Source organism: Nelusetta ayraudi, unplaced genomic scaffold, assembly GCF_046127955.1.
Source record: "Nelusetta ayraudi isolate G7.1 ecotype Tasmania unplaced genomic scaffold, CSIRO-AGI_Nayr_v1 ptg000007l, whole genome shotgun sequence".
In the NCBI taxonomy this organism is placed as follows: domain Eukaryota; kingdom Metazoa; phylum Chordata; class Actinopteri; order Tetraodontiformes; family Monacanthidae; genus Nelusetta; species Nelusetta ayraudi.
The window spans coordinates 6,238,102-6,255,152 of NW_027466057.1; the positions used below are offsets into that span (position 1 = coordinate 6,238,102).

Here is a 17,051-nt window from a genome sequence, read left to right on the forward strand (position 1 = left end):
TGTCTATGATGTGACAACAACTAAAATTGCGACAAAACTGAACAGGTCTTAATTTTGAACAGTCAACTAATAGAGTTTTCCATCCTATTCTCTGATGAAACCAGATGTAAACAGTCTTTTATGTTTTCCATTGGTCCAAGTGAACATGGCAGTGCCAAATGCAGTAGATTGGACCCAACACTGTAACTTACTAGGGTTAATTTATCCTTTATAGCAACCTATTTAATGTACAGTGTTTCCCTTCAACAAAGGACACATTTTCATTTCTCCTTTCTTGTCAGAAAAAAACAATATAAACCTGGTTTGAATAACTAAGAAGCATTTACATTAAAAGCAGTTCTTTTGAATTATAGCTGAAGTCGTGTTTCCTGTCAAAGCTGGAGGAATGCTCCTGTCTTCTTGTTCACATGGGACAAGGGAAGAAAAATAGTTTGTTTGGTTTAGCACAATAAAAAAAGCATTTACATTAAAAGCAGTTCTTTTGAATTATGGATCTACATTGGGCGCTCTGGCCAAACCATTTTTGACTGTGGCAGGTCTAAGTGTCAGAGCGGAAGCAGACTCATAATCCAAAAAGCAATTTTCTTTCTTCCCTCTTGCCCATTAATCACGCTTTTAGCCGTCCAGAGCAAAGTGGCTTCGATTCAGCCCTCATCCATAAATGTCCGTGTTTAAAGTGAAAGCACTAAAACGATCTCCACGGCTAACTGAAAGGTTTGTCAGAGCTCGGGGAGGCGGGCGCACACGCCGCCCCGCGGCCGTGGTGGAATGCTAAATGGCCGTATGTACTAACCGCATGGCAGAGAGCTTCTCCCCCTTCCTCCAGTCCCACAGCACAATGGTGTGGTTGTCGTCCAGGCCCACCGAAGCGAGACGTTTGCCATCCGCTGCAACGGGAAGATCAAAAATTGATTCAGGCCGTCACAGAAGCGGAGTCAGTCTTCGTCCTTGTTAGAAACATATAAGAAGGCTGGCAAAGCTGGATCCTTGGCAGGTGACTCGCTAACAGAGAGGTACAAATTGCAGCAGCACCTCTGCCTGGGGCCAATTAAAGGAAGCGAGACAAGCAGCTTGACCTTGATGCTGTCAGGCTGCCGAATGGTTGCGTCTGCGCGGCTTGTAAATTAGGTGTCTCGCGTGAAATGGCTCCAGTATTAATGAGAGGAAGATGCTTTTTTTTGTTCTTCTCAAACAGAAACAACAACTAGGACAATTTTACTCTATCCATCCATCCATCCATCCTCTAGCACCACTTATTCTGCACTGTGTTGTGTGTTGCTGGGAAGCCACTGCCAATCGGAAGAAACTTCATAAAAAAAACACTTCAAACACATCACATCAAATCATTTTTGTTTTACCAGAAAAATCAAGAGCGCACACTCCAAGCTGGTGGAAACCTCTCAACACGGACATGGGCTTCAACGTCTCAGTGTCCCATATGTGGATGGAGGAATCTCTTCCCACCTGGAACAAAATGAGAGCACCCTTCAACAAGTCGGATACGCCTCAATCACTTTCGTTCTTTCCACAAATTCTGAGGAGCCTTGATGGGAAAAACATCAATGAAAGCAGAAAGGCTTTAAAATGTGCATGAGACGGATGTCAGCATCTACCTGGCCTGTTGCTACAAAGTCCTTGAGGGGATGGATAGCCAGGCAGAGGATGTCATCATCGTGGCCCATGTAGAATCGCTGGGTATTCTGCTGTCTGTTGTACACAATCCCAATGGCAGCCACGTGGTAGACTATCTCCCCGGTCTGAGTGTAGAACAGGTTGCTCCTGCAATCGTAGCCCCTGTAGCTGCAACCAAACACGGCATTGGTTTATGGTACGAGAGATTATCCGGGGGGAAAAGGGCCACGGCAAGGACAGAGGTTAGGATTTTATTGTGCTTTACTGTTGTCCTACCCATGAATGAAGTGCAGCCTCAAGCCGCTACCCGGTGCTCTCTCGCTCTTCTTCATGGCCGTTGCACGATACTTTTCCTTGCACTGCTCTTTGAGCTGAGGCAAGTCTTCTTTATAGACCTGCGTTTGATTTAAAATAAATACATAAGTAAATTCTACATTTTATAACATTTATTATGATGCATAAAGGGACCATGGACAGGATGCGGAGGAGGTCTTTTCTAAACCTCCACATACGAGTTCTGGCAGTTTGAGAAATATAGTCCTTGGACCACAAGCCAATTATTTTCTGACGACACAGAGTCACCCAAGAGAAATTCATCCGATGTGTTCAGGGTTATCCACACAAAAGACTATAATTATAAAGACAAAGACAAATTTGTGCTTTGAATTCCATTCGAACTCAAGTGGATTGGAAAGTCTGTTTCATAACTATGACGACAACATTGGCACAAAAAAAAAAACAAAACGCTAGAATCGCTTTGATAATCAACACAGATAGGTGATTCAAATCCAGCTCACTTTAAAGGGCTTCTATTCTTATAGAATATTGGAGAAATATAGATTTTTTTTTTTGTTTTTTTTTTTAGTCTTCGGGGACAAACAATCATGTCACTTTTATCCGTAAATCACCTACGCCAGCTTCAAGCGAAGTGCAAGTGCACGAGAGGCAGTTTCAGACATTCTGCATTTCAGTTGATCCGGTGGCTATTATTAAAGCTAGATTTATTTTTCTAGGTTAGGACAGCCCTGAAGTATTGCATTAATGGTGCCACTGATCAAACTGTAAACTCTAGTTTCTACAGTGGCCTAGTAGTTCAATTACATTTTCCTAGTTAAACATATTGTGGCGATTCGCCAAGGAAACAAGTCAAGCACTGGATTTCGTCTTTGGTGCGTCGAGCAGGCAGCACCGTTTATTCAAACTGCTGAAATTAGAACCCGCCCCAATGTGGCGCAGGTCTGGGCCGAACTCAATCAGAGGCCATACTGGCTCACGGTTCTAAACAGCAACGAATGAAACATGGCAGGTAACTTACACAGAACAGTTCATTAACGCACTAACACACTCTAGCACATTTGCATTTAAACAACAGGCTGCATTCCCCCCATGATCCTTTGTGGCTCTAGGGGAGCATCCAGCTCCCCTCGGCTGCCACAGTATGTTATATTATTTTAAAAGTCTCTAACATATGTGATGTTTGTTGGTTTCCTCGCCCCCACCTCATGTCTTCTTACTTCCCCTCATTCCCTGTGTGTGTGAATGCGCGTGTTTGTGTTTCCCTGCAGCGCCTGTCTTTCCCCACACCTGCGTCTCGTCGAGTTTATCAGCTGGCATGGGAGGACTCCAGTCTAATCTCCGCACGTCACCTGAATATTTTGCCAACTCTGATGGTGACACAGCTAAACGCTCGCTGCTCACAGCTCACTTTGTTTCTGCACTACAGCCTAGTGATGAATGATGTCTGCATAAATCCCACAGCGTACTAATTATTGTTCCCTGTGCATCGGAGCGGATGCCGTCTCCCGGTGCATCTACTCGTGTGCCTCAGTCAGTTTGTTGGAGATCTGCGGCAGTTAAACATTGTATAATCACCTGGCTTATCTCGCACACTATTTTAAAAGTAACCAAACCATATTTGATGTACATTTTTGAAAATCAACACAAAATAGTTGGATGATTTGCGGTGAGATTCCAATCTGAAGGGAGTGAACGTGTGCAATGCACAGGACACTATAAACTGTGCTGCAACAACTAAACAACTGATCATCACAGACAACCCATAAGATGTTGTGCCTTCATCTGACAGGACACAGAGGATGTAATCTGCATGATGGTGATGTTGCACGGTGTTCTGAATGGAACATTTTTGGAGGAAGTGGCCATGCCTGATACTCTGACGTCTGAAAGCAATACATTTTTTCTGGGTTATACGGATTATATAAAACAAACTGCCCATCTTTTGTTATCATGCAAAAATGTGCATTATTCCAATGAGACCTAGTATCCATATTTGTCGTCAGAGCTCAGCATTTTAAAAGAATGTATGAATAAGAAATGATTATCATTATATACTAATTACAGTGATTTCGTGCAATTATGTAACAATGCGTATTTTTCATTGCTTTTTGCAGCTCATAAAAACTCCCAGACAGGTCCTGTCCTTGTGTGCAACCTCACCTCTAAACAACATTGCCTTTTCCATGGCAGACCTTTTTAAAAGTGTTCCGTCTTATGATCACAAACCTGTCGTCTGTATGTGAGCTGCGTCTCCTGCTCAATTTCTGAGTCCATCTCGGGCACGTCTGACTGATCAGAGTCTGACTCCTCGCTGTTGGAGTCGGCCAAGGTCTCTGCAAAGCACAAACAGGTCCGCGTCACACCTCTGCAATGACGGGGATCCTTCCATCCCATTCGCATCGCTAATTCACATAAAAGGGCAACGCAACAACAGCAGTGGGGGTTGATTGTGTAACAATATTGTGACATGTCCTGTCTGTCAGACAGCCGCGCTGATTGGGCACGACATCACTCAAAGACAAATGTGTAAAACTGCTGATGCAGCTTAGCGAGGCGTTGCCAGCGCGAGGTAATAAGCACAACTGGCTTCGCCCAAGATCCATTAGGGGAATTAAAAGGCAAAGCAGTTAGTATGTACTTTCATTTTAGAGGGCACAGCGGTGCTCTCTCTCCCTCTGGGGAGAAATATAGCTTGGGAGTGACAATGCAATTATACTTTCAAAGCTGCAGTCAAATTGACTGGATTTGTCTTAATTATGGACAGAGTACATTGGCTAACAGTAAGTTACCTTCGTGAAACCAGAGACATATATATATTGTGTGTGTGTAGTGTATAGTAGAAGTAGAATGTAGTAGAATTTTAATTAATTTCAATGTCTGACTCATTCTTCCGATACAGCGGCTAAGTTAAAGGGACAGTTCAACATTTTACCATTTCATTTTTCATCATCACCACGGCTAATTTTAGAAACAGTGGCATCAGCATACCTTGCGGCGCGATGTGAACGGCCTCTTTAGACTTTCTCTCGGGGATGAACTTCCACTGGAACACCGAGTGATCGGCCCCACCGATAGTTATGACCCACTGGTAGTCATGTGACCATCTTGCATTTGTTATGTGGGCTGAGTGACCTAAATACTTTTTAAATTTTGCACCTAGTGCAAAGAGAAAGTGTATTATTATCACAGTTTCGAGTTGGTAAATGACAAATGGAAGTCCGTGATTTGAATTACCTTTTTTAACACATGGATATCTCAGGAGTTTGACTAATCCATAGTCATCCGCTGTCACTAATACTTGATTACTGAAGTTGGCATCTACAGAGTTGATGTCATTAATGTCTGAGTATTTGGGCCATATTCCATGCACCTCAGGACCCAGCACGCATGTCCATGAAGCCCACTGCGTCAGCTTTAGCTCCTCCCTGTTGGTCACCTCCTTCCCACCTCAAGAGAAAACAGAGCGTCGCAAAAAACAGCTCAGAAACCAAATCAAAACACATGTGGTGCTGTACGCAGAACACAGTAATCTGGTCTGCTTGGGTAAATGGATTTACTTGGCATCCGGTAGAAGAGCCTCCGGCCACTGCCGTCATTGGTCTGCAGGAACTTGCTGTCCATGGACCAGTCCATGTGTGTGATGAAGCTGCTGGAGCCGATGCATTCGCCAACTTTCTTGTACCTCTGCACCACGCCGTAGATGTCCACGGAATTATCATTAGAGCCCACGGCCAAATGGGCCCCGTCGGGGGAGTACTTGAGCTCATGGATGGCCTCCTTCCTGTCCTTGATGTGGACCACCTCGGTCATATCTCTGGTGGGAAGAAGAGCTTGCATTAGGAGCTAATGAGCAGGGCGTTTGCTGCCGTTTGAAATCACCAACAACGTCTTAGTTTAGCCTCTGAACGGTGCGCTAACCTGACTCTGAGGACTGTGAAGGAGCCGTCTTTCATCCCCAGCGCCAGGTGAATGCCATCGGTGCTGACAGCGGCACAGCGGATGGGCTCCTCCATGTTACAGCGCGCAATCAGAGCGTGATCGATGAGGCTCCATATCCTTTAGACGCCGGGACACAGGTCAGACCAAAACAGATGCAAAATACAAATTTAAATGGTGTTTAATAACATTTGTAGTGACCAGAAAGTGTTTTCATGTAAACCAGAGAACGGAATGACAAAAGTTCTTTAGAACCAAAGCAAATGACTGTCACATTCTTGTCTGAAAGCAAACGGCACCAAAAGGCTGCTTCAGGTATGAATGGGTCAACAGATCAACTATATCATTAAAACATTTAATTTGTTCCTAGTCAACAGTATTGTAATACTGTTATAATAATATTATATTATGACATGAAAATGCCATGATCGGCAAAGGATGACTAGCATTCTTTAAAATCCCTTTGAAATCTTTCTTTGAAAACTACGTAAGCTGCCATTTCCAAGTCATTATTTTCCCAGGAAACTCAGCAGAAGCGTCACCTGACAGAACGGTCATCGCTGCCAGTCATTGCAAGAGGCTTAGTGGGGTGGACAGCCAGGGCCCATAGTTCCCCCTCGCAGTGACCCTGCATGATGAGGAAGGGTTTGTTGCGGTCGTGGACCACCACTTCGAAGATCTCGCTGTCCTGCGTGCCCACCAGGATATGGTCTCCCCTCCAGCAAACGCTGCGTACGGACAGCCCTTCAAGAACACACAGTGACAACGAATGTCATTAAAATAAATTGGCATGACAACTGGCTGGTATTTGCCAACACACTTAGAAACAACGGGGATAGTAGAGGTGCAAACAGCCATTTGCAGGCATCCTACGGCACAGAGACTTGAACGGGAGAGTTCAACGACAGCACTGGTTGTCAAGCCAATCTGCACAGTAACACAGCAAGAGGAGGACGAAGGAGGCATATGCTGTATACGCACTGTATGTAAACATGACACCTGTATACAGCTCAATTTGCAACGGCGCTTCGACTTACTAACAATGGGAGGGAGCTGCAGAACAATGTGGAGCTGCTACAAACAGACAAGGTTACCAACTCCACCCACATTACCCACCTCGGCTATTTTCACCTCTAGCTACTTGTTAGATCCATTGGTTTGAATACCAAAGATGGAAAAAAGTAGAGCAGGGGAGAAAAGAGTGAGAACATTAGTGAGAAAGAATTATAGCAGCCCGCTGCTTTGTCTCATCGCCCCAAGAGACCAAAGCCGAGCCTGCGACCTTTCTGTGCCGGCACACATAATGAAATGGGGGAGACAGGTTGACATTACCTTTATATCCCTGGTCTGTTTCCCTGAGATCAATGACGGTAATTGGTTTGAAGTTGAGATCCCACAGCCGGACGCAGCCATCTCGGCCCCCGGTGGCGAAGCCCTCTTCGCATACATTCATGCTGAAAATCCCTGACTGGAGGAAATGAGAGACTGTCAGTGGGGATCAAGTCGACAAACGAGCAACGACGGAACCAGTCCTGGCCAACGTGTAAAACTGTCTCGCTCACAAACCTGCCACTGTGACCTCGAAACAAAACGTAACAAGATGACGGGGTTGGCGTTTTATTCGTCGTCCAACATTTTGAACGTTCAAACCGAGGCCCACATGAGAAGCGCAGTGTTCACTTCTCAGCGAGACATTTGGAAATACAAAGAGCGGGAATGAACCCGCACTGCAGTTCTAATCCCCTCCCCCCATCATCCTGTCCCCTAACCCAGCTTTTGATCCAATAGATATCATTTAATCCAGCGGAGCAAAAGGCTGATCCTTTACCACTGAGCGGAATCAAATGAAGCCAAAATACATGACTTCGATCCTGGCTCAGTTTTATTAAATAGCTTCAGAGTGATTTGGTTGTGTGCGCGTGTGTGACCCAGGCCCAGATTTTGGATGTGGCCTCTGCGACGGAGCGCGCTAATCTCTTCAACAAAAAAAAAAAATGAACGCACCCCATGAGCTCCTTGCACCGTCCTCATCAAGTTGATCCCTTTCCACACGTAGATGTCGCCGTTCAAGGCACCTGAATACGTGACCTCGTCCTTGGCGCAGGCGAGGCAGAGGATGGTCTGGAGGTCGCCGGTTTTGCCGAAAACGCCGCGCTTGGGTGTGAGCGCGTTGCCGCATAAGCTCCAGAACTGCAAACCAAAACAAGGGAGAGGGACAAAAAGCACGATTACGGTTCGTGATGCCTCTTGTGATTCTGTTCGGAAAAGAGCAAACAAACGATTGTGGCACTTTTGGATACGACGGCTCAACATCGATCAAGTCATTAGTGGTATGCCGACGGCGCAGGAAGCGAGAGGGAGAGAGAGACCTTGAGAGAGAGAGAGAGAGAGCGGAAAGTCAAATTTCTCCCCCCTCCTCGTCATGTGACGGGAGGAGCTGATCAGCGAGCACAGACGCACGCAGACACATGTACGCAGGCACGCAGGCAGACTCATTATTTATGAACAAGGTCATCTGGATGCACTGGCACGGCCTCGTCTGGGGGCTGAATCCATCAAACTGAGGGGAAGAGAGCGAAACAGAGACACTCTGTGCGTAGGAAGATGACAGAACAGGGAAGATGCTTGACAAGGGCGTCTCGAATGCTGAGAAACTGAAAATGGAGACGCGCATGGCCGGCAACCTGGAGTTCTCAGGTTTCTTTGTCTTTAAAACGAAAACAAATCGTCATTGTGGTGACCACGACATAGCGCGTGACACACACAGAGTGAGAAAACAAGCTCCTCGACAGTGACAGGCTGTCACGCCCTCACCGACAACCATCCTCCCGACTGATAAAGCCGCTGTGCGCCGACAGGGAAGATCGATTATCAGACATCACATCTGCACGTGGAGCCAATCTCAAGGCAGGAACCAGGAGAGGCTCCTGCGAGATTTTCCCTCTGGGTCTTGCTTGAAGCAATTGAAAGACGGAGGCGTGTGAAGAACGGTGGAGGGTGAATGCGCAAGTGAGCGTGAAGTTTGCAAAGTGTGAGGAGCGCAGGAGAAGGAAGGAAGGGAGAGAGGGAGGGTGAGGGAAGGGAGCCGGCGGAGGCTTTGCCGCCCAGCCTGTTGCAGGGGGAAAGTGGGAAGGATGCGGCACGACTGCGTAGACCCTGCCCACAACCGATAAGGCAGGGAGACATGGGCGCCGGCTAATCCTTTTGCCGCTGCATTACGGAGAGGAGACGAATTGCTGGAGGGGTTTATGGCGAGGGCAGCGGCAGAAGAGAGAGGTGCAAAGACGAGCGGTGGAGCTCGGCGGAGGGAGGGAAGGTCGATGGCGGTCGGAGCCAGAAAATGAGGGCGCGCCAGGTTTGTAACAAGGAGCTTATTAGTGATATTGCTTTTAATTTCTGGGAGGTCCTCCAGAGAGCTGCCAGCGTTATTGAAGCTTCCTCTCTCGGCCCACGAGTGGCGGTCGCTTGCATGTCGTCACAGGGAAGACCCCTTTGAATGCACGAAAAAAAAAAAAGGCCATCAGCGGCGAGCTGCTGCCACCACATCAGCCCTCGTCCCTTTTGTCACACTCATAATATCCCCCCGTCGGGCTACACTAACTCCCCCCCCCCCCCCCCCCCCCGAATGGTGTCAAAGGCCTAAATGCTGCGGCACGAGATGGCAAAGCAATTTTCCCCACAGCTGCTGTCATCCGTCAGCAGCGTGGTGGCGAGCAAACACACACAAATGCGAGTTGTGAAGACACACTTCACACAGAAACTGCGAAGGACGAGCGTGAGATCGACTGTTGCCGTTTGATGTTATTACACGATAACAACCACTGATAGATCGGTGAGGACCACATTTTAAAAATTCATTTCAACGCAGAGATGACTGGAATCTCAATGTCAGAGACTGCAGAGGAAAAATTCTTTCAATGCGAATAAAGTTCATTTTTAATCGAAGCTGAACACAGAGGGTTTCATTCATGGCCTTGGAACGGCGTGATCAGGTTGGTGAGTTTGCTCTCTGGTCTCCATGAACAGGACCATACAAAGGGGATTTTTTTTGCCGCAACAAAATATTCTGTAGTGAAGGTTTGCCTTGAATAACTTCATTTTTTTTTTAAAGCTACTAGACGGTTCCATTGGTTGAAGGCTTTTAAAAGAAAATACTTTTTTTTTTTTTTTAGGATGCAACTAGTTAAAGGAATCGCAAGAAGACTGGTTCAGTTTTACAGAAACAAAAGCAGGCCACTGAGGTTGTAACCACATACTATTCCTGACACTGTTAGATGATTAGTGCATTGATTGTGCCTCCAAGAGGGTGTGCCACATTCATCAATATCCAAGTTGCTCCATAATTAGCTGGGAGGAGCTGGGTGAGGACAAGAACCCAGCCAGTGGCAGCGGTCCTTGTCGCAGAGGTCGCGTTTCCCTCAGCCTGCTTGTGAGTGGATTACCGCCACTAAATCTCCTGGATGCTCTGAGTCCCATAATCGCTGAGCGTGCACGGGGCCGGGGAGCAGATGTCACATGGTCCGCAGGGTTGGCCGGGAAAATTATGTGGGACAATTGCTGGATTGCCTTGGCCTCAGGGAACCAGCGAGGGGAGGGAGTGTAGGGAGGGGGGAGTCAGAGACGGAGGAGGGGGAAGACCGGAGGACTCGGTGGGCACTGAGGGGGGTTGGGTGTGGCAGCTGCAGGGTGGGGGGGGTTTCTACGGCGGTGGGCGGAGACTCAAGGCAGCGGGAATTACTATGAGAGTAGGCAGGTCAAGCTGGATTGACATTCGGGAGTCGTGAGTGAGCTGTTACAACCGCTGAGGGGAAGGCGTACAGTAGGCTAAACCTCCCTGGTCGCATGAAACCCAGGACAGAATGCCACGCCGTCGACTCTTGCCAGTGGGCACGCTTCCTATCGGTGCGTTTTTGGGAGCGTTTTGGAAGCTCACTCTGCTGCTTGGAACTTCTTGGTGTTGCCGCATGTCTGTCAAGGACTACTACTGGCGCTTATCTCAATAGATGGCCAGCGTTAGACACCTGGCGTCAAAGATTCCAATGCAGATATCCCATGGAAAAAAAAAAGAAGCGGGAGAAGGAGACAGCAGGGAAAGGGAGAAGAGCGCACAGCTGCCGTTTGGAAAGACGACGGCTTTCAAAACGGCAAATGAGAGGAGCTGCAAAGGAGCAGAATCATGCTTCCGTTTTTCCCTACTTCACAGCTCAGAGTGGAAATTTGAAGGGAAGAGACTGAGTCATTGCCTGTCCTACTTATGTGCCTAATAACCATAAACTGTGGAATAAATCTGAATTTGCATATATCTATTTTAAGACGTTGATTTGGTCACGGCGATAAAGCAGAGGAGGCAGAGAGGCCAAGGAGCCGATGGATTATTCAAAACCTCCAAAGGAAATCATAATCTGTATTCAGATATTATGCAAATAATAAGACGCAGGAAGTTCCCAGAGCTGGCTGTATTTTATTACATTTGCAGTGGGCGAGGAGGAGCTGTACCTTGATATGTTTGACACCGCAGCTCACAAGCTTGTTGGGCTGGTACAGATCCCACGATATGTCAAATATCTGCAGGGAGAGAAAACAACCATCAGGAAGACGTTCTGTAGCATGCGCTGGCTGCTTTATAATGTGTGTGGGCTGAGTTGGCCGACGACGGCTGGCTGGCATCTCATCTTTTTAAAAATTCCCCTTCATTAAGTGCACACGCTGCAGACGGAACCCGGGGGACATGGCTCTCGATCAATCGGGCCTAACTTGTTTATAGCCCCTTCGGGATCCATCCGCGGTCGGGGAGCTAATTGAAGTGGTCAATAGCCAGCTCGCGCGTTCCAGAGACGGCGGAGGAGGAGGAGAGTCTTTTACCCTGTCGGTGTGACCGGGTGCGGCTGCCAGGACTTTGCCTCTCCTCCAGTCCCACACGCAGATCGTGTTCTTGGAGTCCAGACCCACAGACACCAAACACTGCAGGGGAGAACAAAGAAAAAAAGCATCACAAAATTAAAAAAAAAAAAAAACACTCTGCTTCTGGAACTGTCCAAAAATATCAAAGTTGTTCTGGTCGTGTGTATCTAAAGAAGTGACAGTCATTTTTAAACACAAGATTTGTGAAGATCCAGGACAGTTCCTACTGGGGCTGCGACCCTTGAATAGAGTTTGGGTTGTGAAAAGATTAAAATGACTCAATAAACTCTTGTTTTTGGCTCAGAAATATATAACTATATTTCATTGGATCAGCGAGAAACCTCCCACTGTAACTCAGTGCTGCAAAGACATATTCAGAGTTTTTCCTATGGACAGACTCAGTGCCAAATTAAAAGGAAACGACAACACTTCTACAGACAGACATATGGCAACCCCTAATAAATGACCTGCCAAAGGATCTAAGTGAAATTATACAGAGGGGAAATACTGGCTTGGAAGGTTCCAAAGTGAATGAACCAGCAATAAGAAATACTCGCTAATAGATACTAGGATACTTTTTTTCTCCGCTTCACTTTTGACTTTATTTGAATCTTCTCTACTTGCTCAGACCACTATTGAATGATGTGTTTATATATATATTGTCGTGTTACAGTTCTGGAAATAAAATAAAGTGTGATTAAAAAAAGAAAAAAGACTGCTTTGATGCACTAATCATTGCACAAACACACACACATTAAACCTACTGGCTTCATTAAAGCATGGCAGGCGACCACATGAAAAATGCTAATCACGGCCACATAACAGAACAGTTGTCGGGCCCCTGGCAGCGCCACTGAGCACAGCCGAGCCGCTTTTCGCTGGAGGAGCCTCCTATAGCAGACTGAGCGAGTGGGCAGCAGTGGCGGCGCTCGGGCAGAAGAGAAGAAGACAGCAGGTCTGGTGGAAATCCTTCTCCGATCTGCAAGCTCGCTCTAGCTCTCTGATCCAGCGTCGGGCTGCAAGTCTCTCCCGAGGCCTCAGCGTTGTTTCAATTTGCATCACACAAGTCCGTTTCTCTTTTCACCGACGAGCATCGAGGCCCTTGTGACGAAACCCGGTGCAACCACGTTCGACTTGGGGTCGAGTCGACCCACTAGTCGCCCACTTTGATCCCCATACGCAGTGCTGCTATGTATCGTTACAACTTTTAGAACGTTTGTGACAACAAACATTCTATAGATTTTAATATTTCTGGTTCTGGAATTTTAGACATAATTTGCAAATGTCTCAATCAATCTGTTTTTTCTTGAACGTATTTTTCTCTTTTTTTCAGTTTTCATCTCGGAAACCTCATTGACAGTCGTGTATTCGATTGAGAAAATCAAACGTTCAAACTCTTGAACCACAACTTGATGCAGTGCAAAAAGCTACCAGCAAGATGGTTTCAAAGTAACGCAAAAACTAATCTGCTGCTTTGATCACTGAGAAATACATTGAATTTCAGCCAGCGATTTGACAGCGTTTAATAATGGCTGAGGAAATGAATCCAGATTTTCCACATTTCAGCTCTGACTTACTCCCAGCTACGATGAGCAGAGATAGTTGGTGCACAGAGCTACTAAATGAAGAACTGATGGAGTCCCCGCTGCCTAGAAATACTGTCACCTCACATCTTAACAACCATCTCTCCAGCCACCAAGGGGTGGAGCGCAGAAAGAGCTCCCGCATTGGAAACCGGCCAGTGGGAACTGTAAGGCGCTTTGACACAATGGTGATTTTAATTGTCTTCAACAAGACTGGAAGCAGGCTCCATTGTTGGAAATCAACTGGTCGACAGCCTGCAGAGTGAGACAAGCTTCCATCTGAATATCCCGCTGGTTGCGAAAGTATTGTGAGATATTTTGCACGATCTTGCTGTCTCTGTGTCAGCAGGCATTGCACGTGCGCGTGCAAATTGAGGGTTTTATCTCACTGTAACACAACCAGGTCCTGTCAGACGCTGTGATGCGCACCACGGCACGCCATAGCCCCCTGTAAAATCTACCAAATAGAGCATGCCTGGGTGCAGCTGTCGAGCTAATGTTGCTACAGTAATCACAGATGTGTCATTCAGAATCCCGACACCGGGAGGCGAGCTGCAGAAGCCACCCTGCAGCTTGGGAGTGACGTTTGGTGTTGATGCTGCTTTCTGGTGACATTTCCAGCACCGATAATTAGTAAGCCAGAGCGAGGAGCCTTTAATGTCGCCGCATTGAATTACGGTGAATTCCAAAGAAGCACTCAGGGGTAAAAAAAAAAGCGGACACAGTGGGAGAAAGTGCGATAGGTGAAGTGCAATACACGTGTGGTGTGTTGTGCTGTACCTGTCCCTCGAGGTCGAAGGCCAGGCAGGCGATGCCGTGCGTGTGCACGTCCTTGAGAATGGACACAGTCTGCACCGTGTAGGAGTCCCATACGCAGATGTAAGGCTCCTTTCCCACCTGCCCCGTGGCCACCAGCACGCGCTCCGGATGCAGGGCTAGGCTGTGCCGGGGAATGAAGACAGCGGACATACAGGGGAGAAGAAGGGAAAACATCTGGTTACCGCTGGCTTGTCCATGCATGTTTTCGTCATGCGATGGGATTCGCCCTCCCAGCGGGAAAAAACGTGCACAAGAGTGTGAGAGCGAAGCATGATGAATTGACATGGTTCAGTTCACCCTTTTATGCGCAAATACGCACACGCGCAACCTGGCCTAATGCACGACTCCGGGCTGTTTCACAAGTATATGAAGCTATAAGTGAACCTGTGCATTTCTATTGTGCATTAAAGGTCCTGTTATGCAACAGCCACTTTACCAATGTTTTTATTGTTGGATGCTAAAGCCTAGGAAGCCTGTCAGGGAGCTCTTTGGAAATTAGAAATTACTCTTTTTTTCTTTCTTTTTTTTGCTTACTCCCCTTACGTGCCAAAAATGCGACAAAAGAAGCAGTTCTGCAAAACGAGTCCTTTGTGACGTTGTAAAAAGACCTCTCCAAGGTCAGTGGTTGTGTTTCCATTAACCTTAGAATTGCGCAAAACCTTATTATCGCAATGAAAAACTGGTAATGGAAACACCTAAACTTAAAAAAAAAACAAAAAACACTCAAATATCGTGAAAAGCTTTTGACGCTCTCACAGAGAATTACGGCCTGTGCGCTTCACACCATTAGATGGAAACACCTGCAAATCGCAATTGTACTTTGTCGAAATTTTAGAAAAATCGCTTTTATTTTGCGAAAATAAACTGTAATGGAGACGCAGCTACAGGCAACACACCAGCCAGGCAATTGTTCAACTCTTTGTGAGGCCACCTTATCATTGCACACCCAAAAAAACGGTTTGAGCCGGATCCTGAAGCCGAACATTGTATGTTGGAGGGCTGAACACACTGATTCATTGAGAGACACGTTGTGCACGTTCCATTTTGTGATAATTAATCAGATGATGCTGCTCCCACTGCAGTCTGGGTGAAAAAAAAATAAAGATCTGCAAACAGCTACAGCGTGGGACTAACTTCTTGAACTATTCCGAGCTTTTTCTCCGTCTTCGCTTTCTCCAAGGTTCCTCACAGCGCCAGGCATATTTCTGTGAGCTTCCCTACACCTACACCACAGTCCCACTCTGTGGCTGAGCAACAGCCTGCTCCCCTGTACAGAGCTGTCACTCCCTCCCTCCACCCCACCTCCTCCCTCTCCCCCTCTCCTCCACCGCCGCACCCATCCCTTCACCAGCCGCCAGTCACGTTCCAGGCAAGCCTGACTGATTCACTGGGTAATTCTTCCCCTTGCCTCGTCCTGGCCTATATATTTCCTGCTGCGAAGGGGGGGTGCTCCCCGCCATTATAACCAGGGCTGCGCATTTTGCCAGCCCATTCTCTCCAGAATGTCTAATCCTGGCTTGCGTTCGGACAGCAGGCCGCGGAGGCTCTGCGGACCTGACAGTGTTGACCTTGTGGAAAAGAACACCGCCCGTCACAGGCAGGAACACACAGCGGCTCTCTCGGCCTCTGTCTCTGTCTGAGTTTTATTCAGCGTATATTATCCTCGGTTTGACTCCGTGCGGAAATCACTCTTTCGGCTTTCGTCTGGCGCAACCTCGGCGGCGCACCGTGGGCTTTTTGATGCGGCGACCCCCGATCTCGGTCTTCCCCCTCTCCTCATTGCCTTCCATCAACCGCGACTCCCCCGGCTCCTTTGTTGAACCTCCACCCAACCTCGCACAAATTCTCATCTTACTTTCAATGAATTATATAATCAGAGCAAAGCGGCTATAAATAGCCCTCAGAGGAACAGGGGGAGAGAAATGATTGGAAGACTTTGAGATACAGACAGACACAGCAGGGAGGGAGAGAGAAGGGAGAAAAGCGTTGGCCCAGGCAGGTAGTTCAGAGCTAAACTGTCTAGTTTATGTGGAAAACAGCAAATGCAGAAAATGAAAACATCAAACGGTTGCGGAGACAAATAAACGTTGACTGCGCTTGCCCGAAATACCGGACTTTCACTTCACTTGTTCCCATTATCATGACTGTTATTAAGATGTTTCATATTGTAAAATGTCTACATTGCCGTTTGGAAAACACTGGTTAACAAACAGAGCTTGCTGTTCCATTTACATTTCTGGCAGCTGAAGAGCTCGCTAAATGCCATCACTAATGACTTAGCCTGCAGTGCACCACCACAGCTCCTGTGTTTGAAATAGGCTACGGCTGTTTGACACGGCTGCCTTCCATCTGCCAAGTCCTGTCGTAAAAAACTAGCTGGAGACTGCAGCAATTAAACTCCCAGTTTTTGTGTCGATACAAGGTGAATGACATGCCTGGAAAGTGAGTTTTTGATGGCAGTGACGCAAAGTTAAGATGAGGGTCAGATAGAATACAGAATACTGGTTTGTTCTGATAATAAATCAATAAATCAGTGAGGTATCAGAGAAACCAAGATCTTTCTGGCTTTTGATTATTTTTCTATTGGGTTTAAGTTAATGGAAGGAATCAGACAAAATTCTTAATAATCATAAACGATAGTTAATCATGTTTGGAGTAAAAATAAAAGTGAAAACATTTTGTTGAAATCCAGAGAAAATGAAAGCAAAAATCTAGACAAGGTTTTGTATGATTTATACAGTTTATCAAGTGATTCTAATTATTAACAATAATTTAATTCTTCAAAAGCATTTACCCACCAGCATCCAGTAAACAATAATTCAGAATGGTAATTAACTGCATTTAATTGAGATGTTTGTTAATACCGGACACAATTAAACATGG

At 46.6% G+C, this 17,051-nt stretch overlaps 1 protein-coding gene across 2 annotated transcripts in view; it reads right to left on the bottom strand.

Annotated features, from left to right (window-relative positions):
* The window catches only part of eml5 (EMAP like 5), a 35,021-nt gene that overhangs the window by 14,283 nt on the left and 3,687 nt on the right, over nucleotides 1–17,051 (bottom strand). For both annotated transcript variants that reach the window (XM_076018193.1, XM_076018194.1), the window contains exons 2-16: nucleotides 14,130–14,289; nucleotides 11,728–11,826; nucleotides 11,362–11,430; nucleotides 7,870–8,055; nucleotides 7,198–7,333; nucleotides 6,408–6,609; nucleotides 5,848–5,985; nucleotides 5,487–5,743; nucleotides 5,164–5,376; nucleotides 4,918–5,085; nucleotides 4,156–4,262; nucleotides 1,909–2,027; nucleotides 1,614–1,800; nucleotides 1,359–1,464; nucleotides 794–887 (exon numbers count right to left, since the gene is read on the bottom strand). In XM_076018193.1, the coding sequence (XP_075874308.1) occupies nucleotides 794–887; nucleotides 1,359–1,464; nucleotides 1,614–1,800; nucleotides 1,909–2,027; nucleotides 4,156–4,262; nucleotides 4,918–5,085; nucleotides 5,164–5,376; nucleotides 5,487–5,743; nucleotides 5,848–5,985; nucleotides 6,408–6,609; nucleotides 7,198–7,333; nucleotides 7,870–8,055; nucleotides 11,362–11,430; nucleotides 11,728–11,826; nucleotides 14,130–14,289 (2,241 nt within the window). The remainder of the gene's footprint in view (nucleotides 1–793; nucleotides 888–1,358; nucleotides 1,465–1,613; nucleotides 1,801–1,908; nucleotides 2,028–4,155; nucleotides 4,263–4,917; nucleotides 5,086–5,163; nucleotides 5,377–5,486; nucleotides 5,744–5,847; nucleotides 5,986–6,407; nucleotides 6,610–7,197; nucleotides 7,334–7,869; nucleotides 8,056–11,361; nucleotides 11,431–11,727; nucleotides 11,827–14,129; nucleotides 14,290–17,051) is intronic.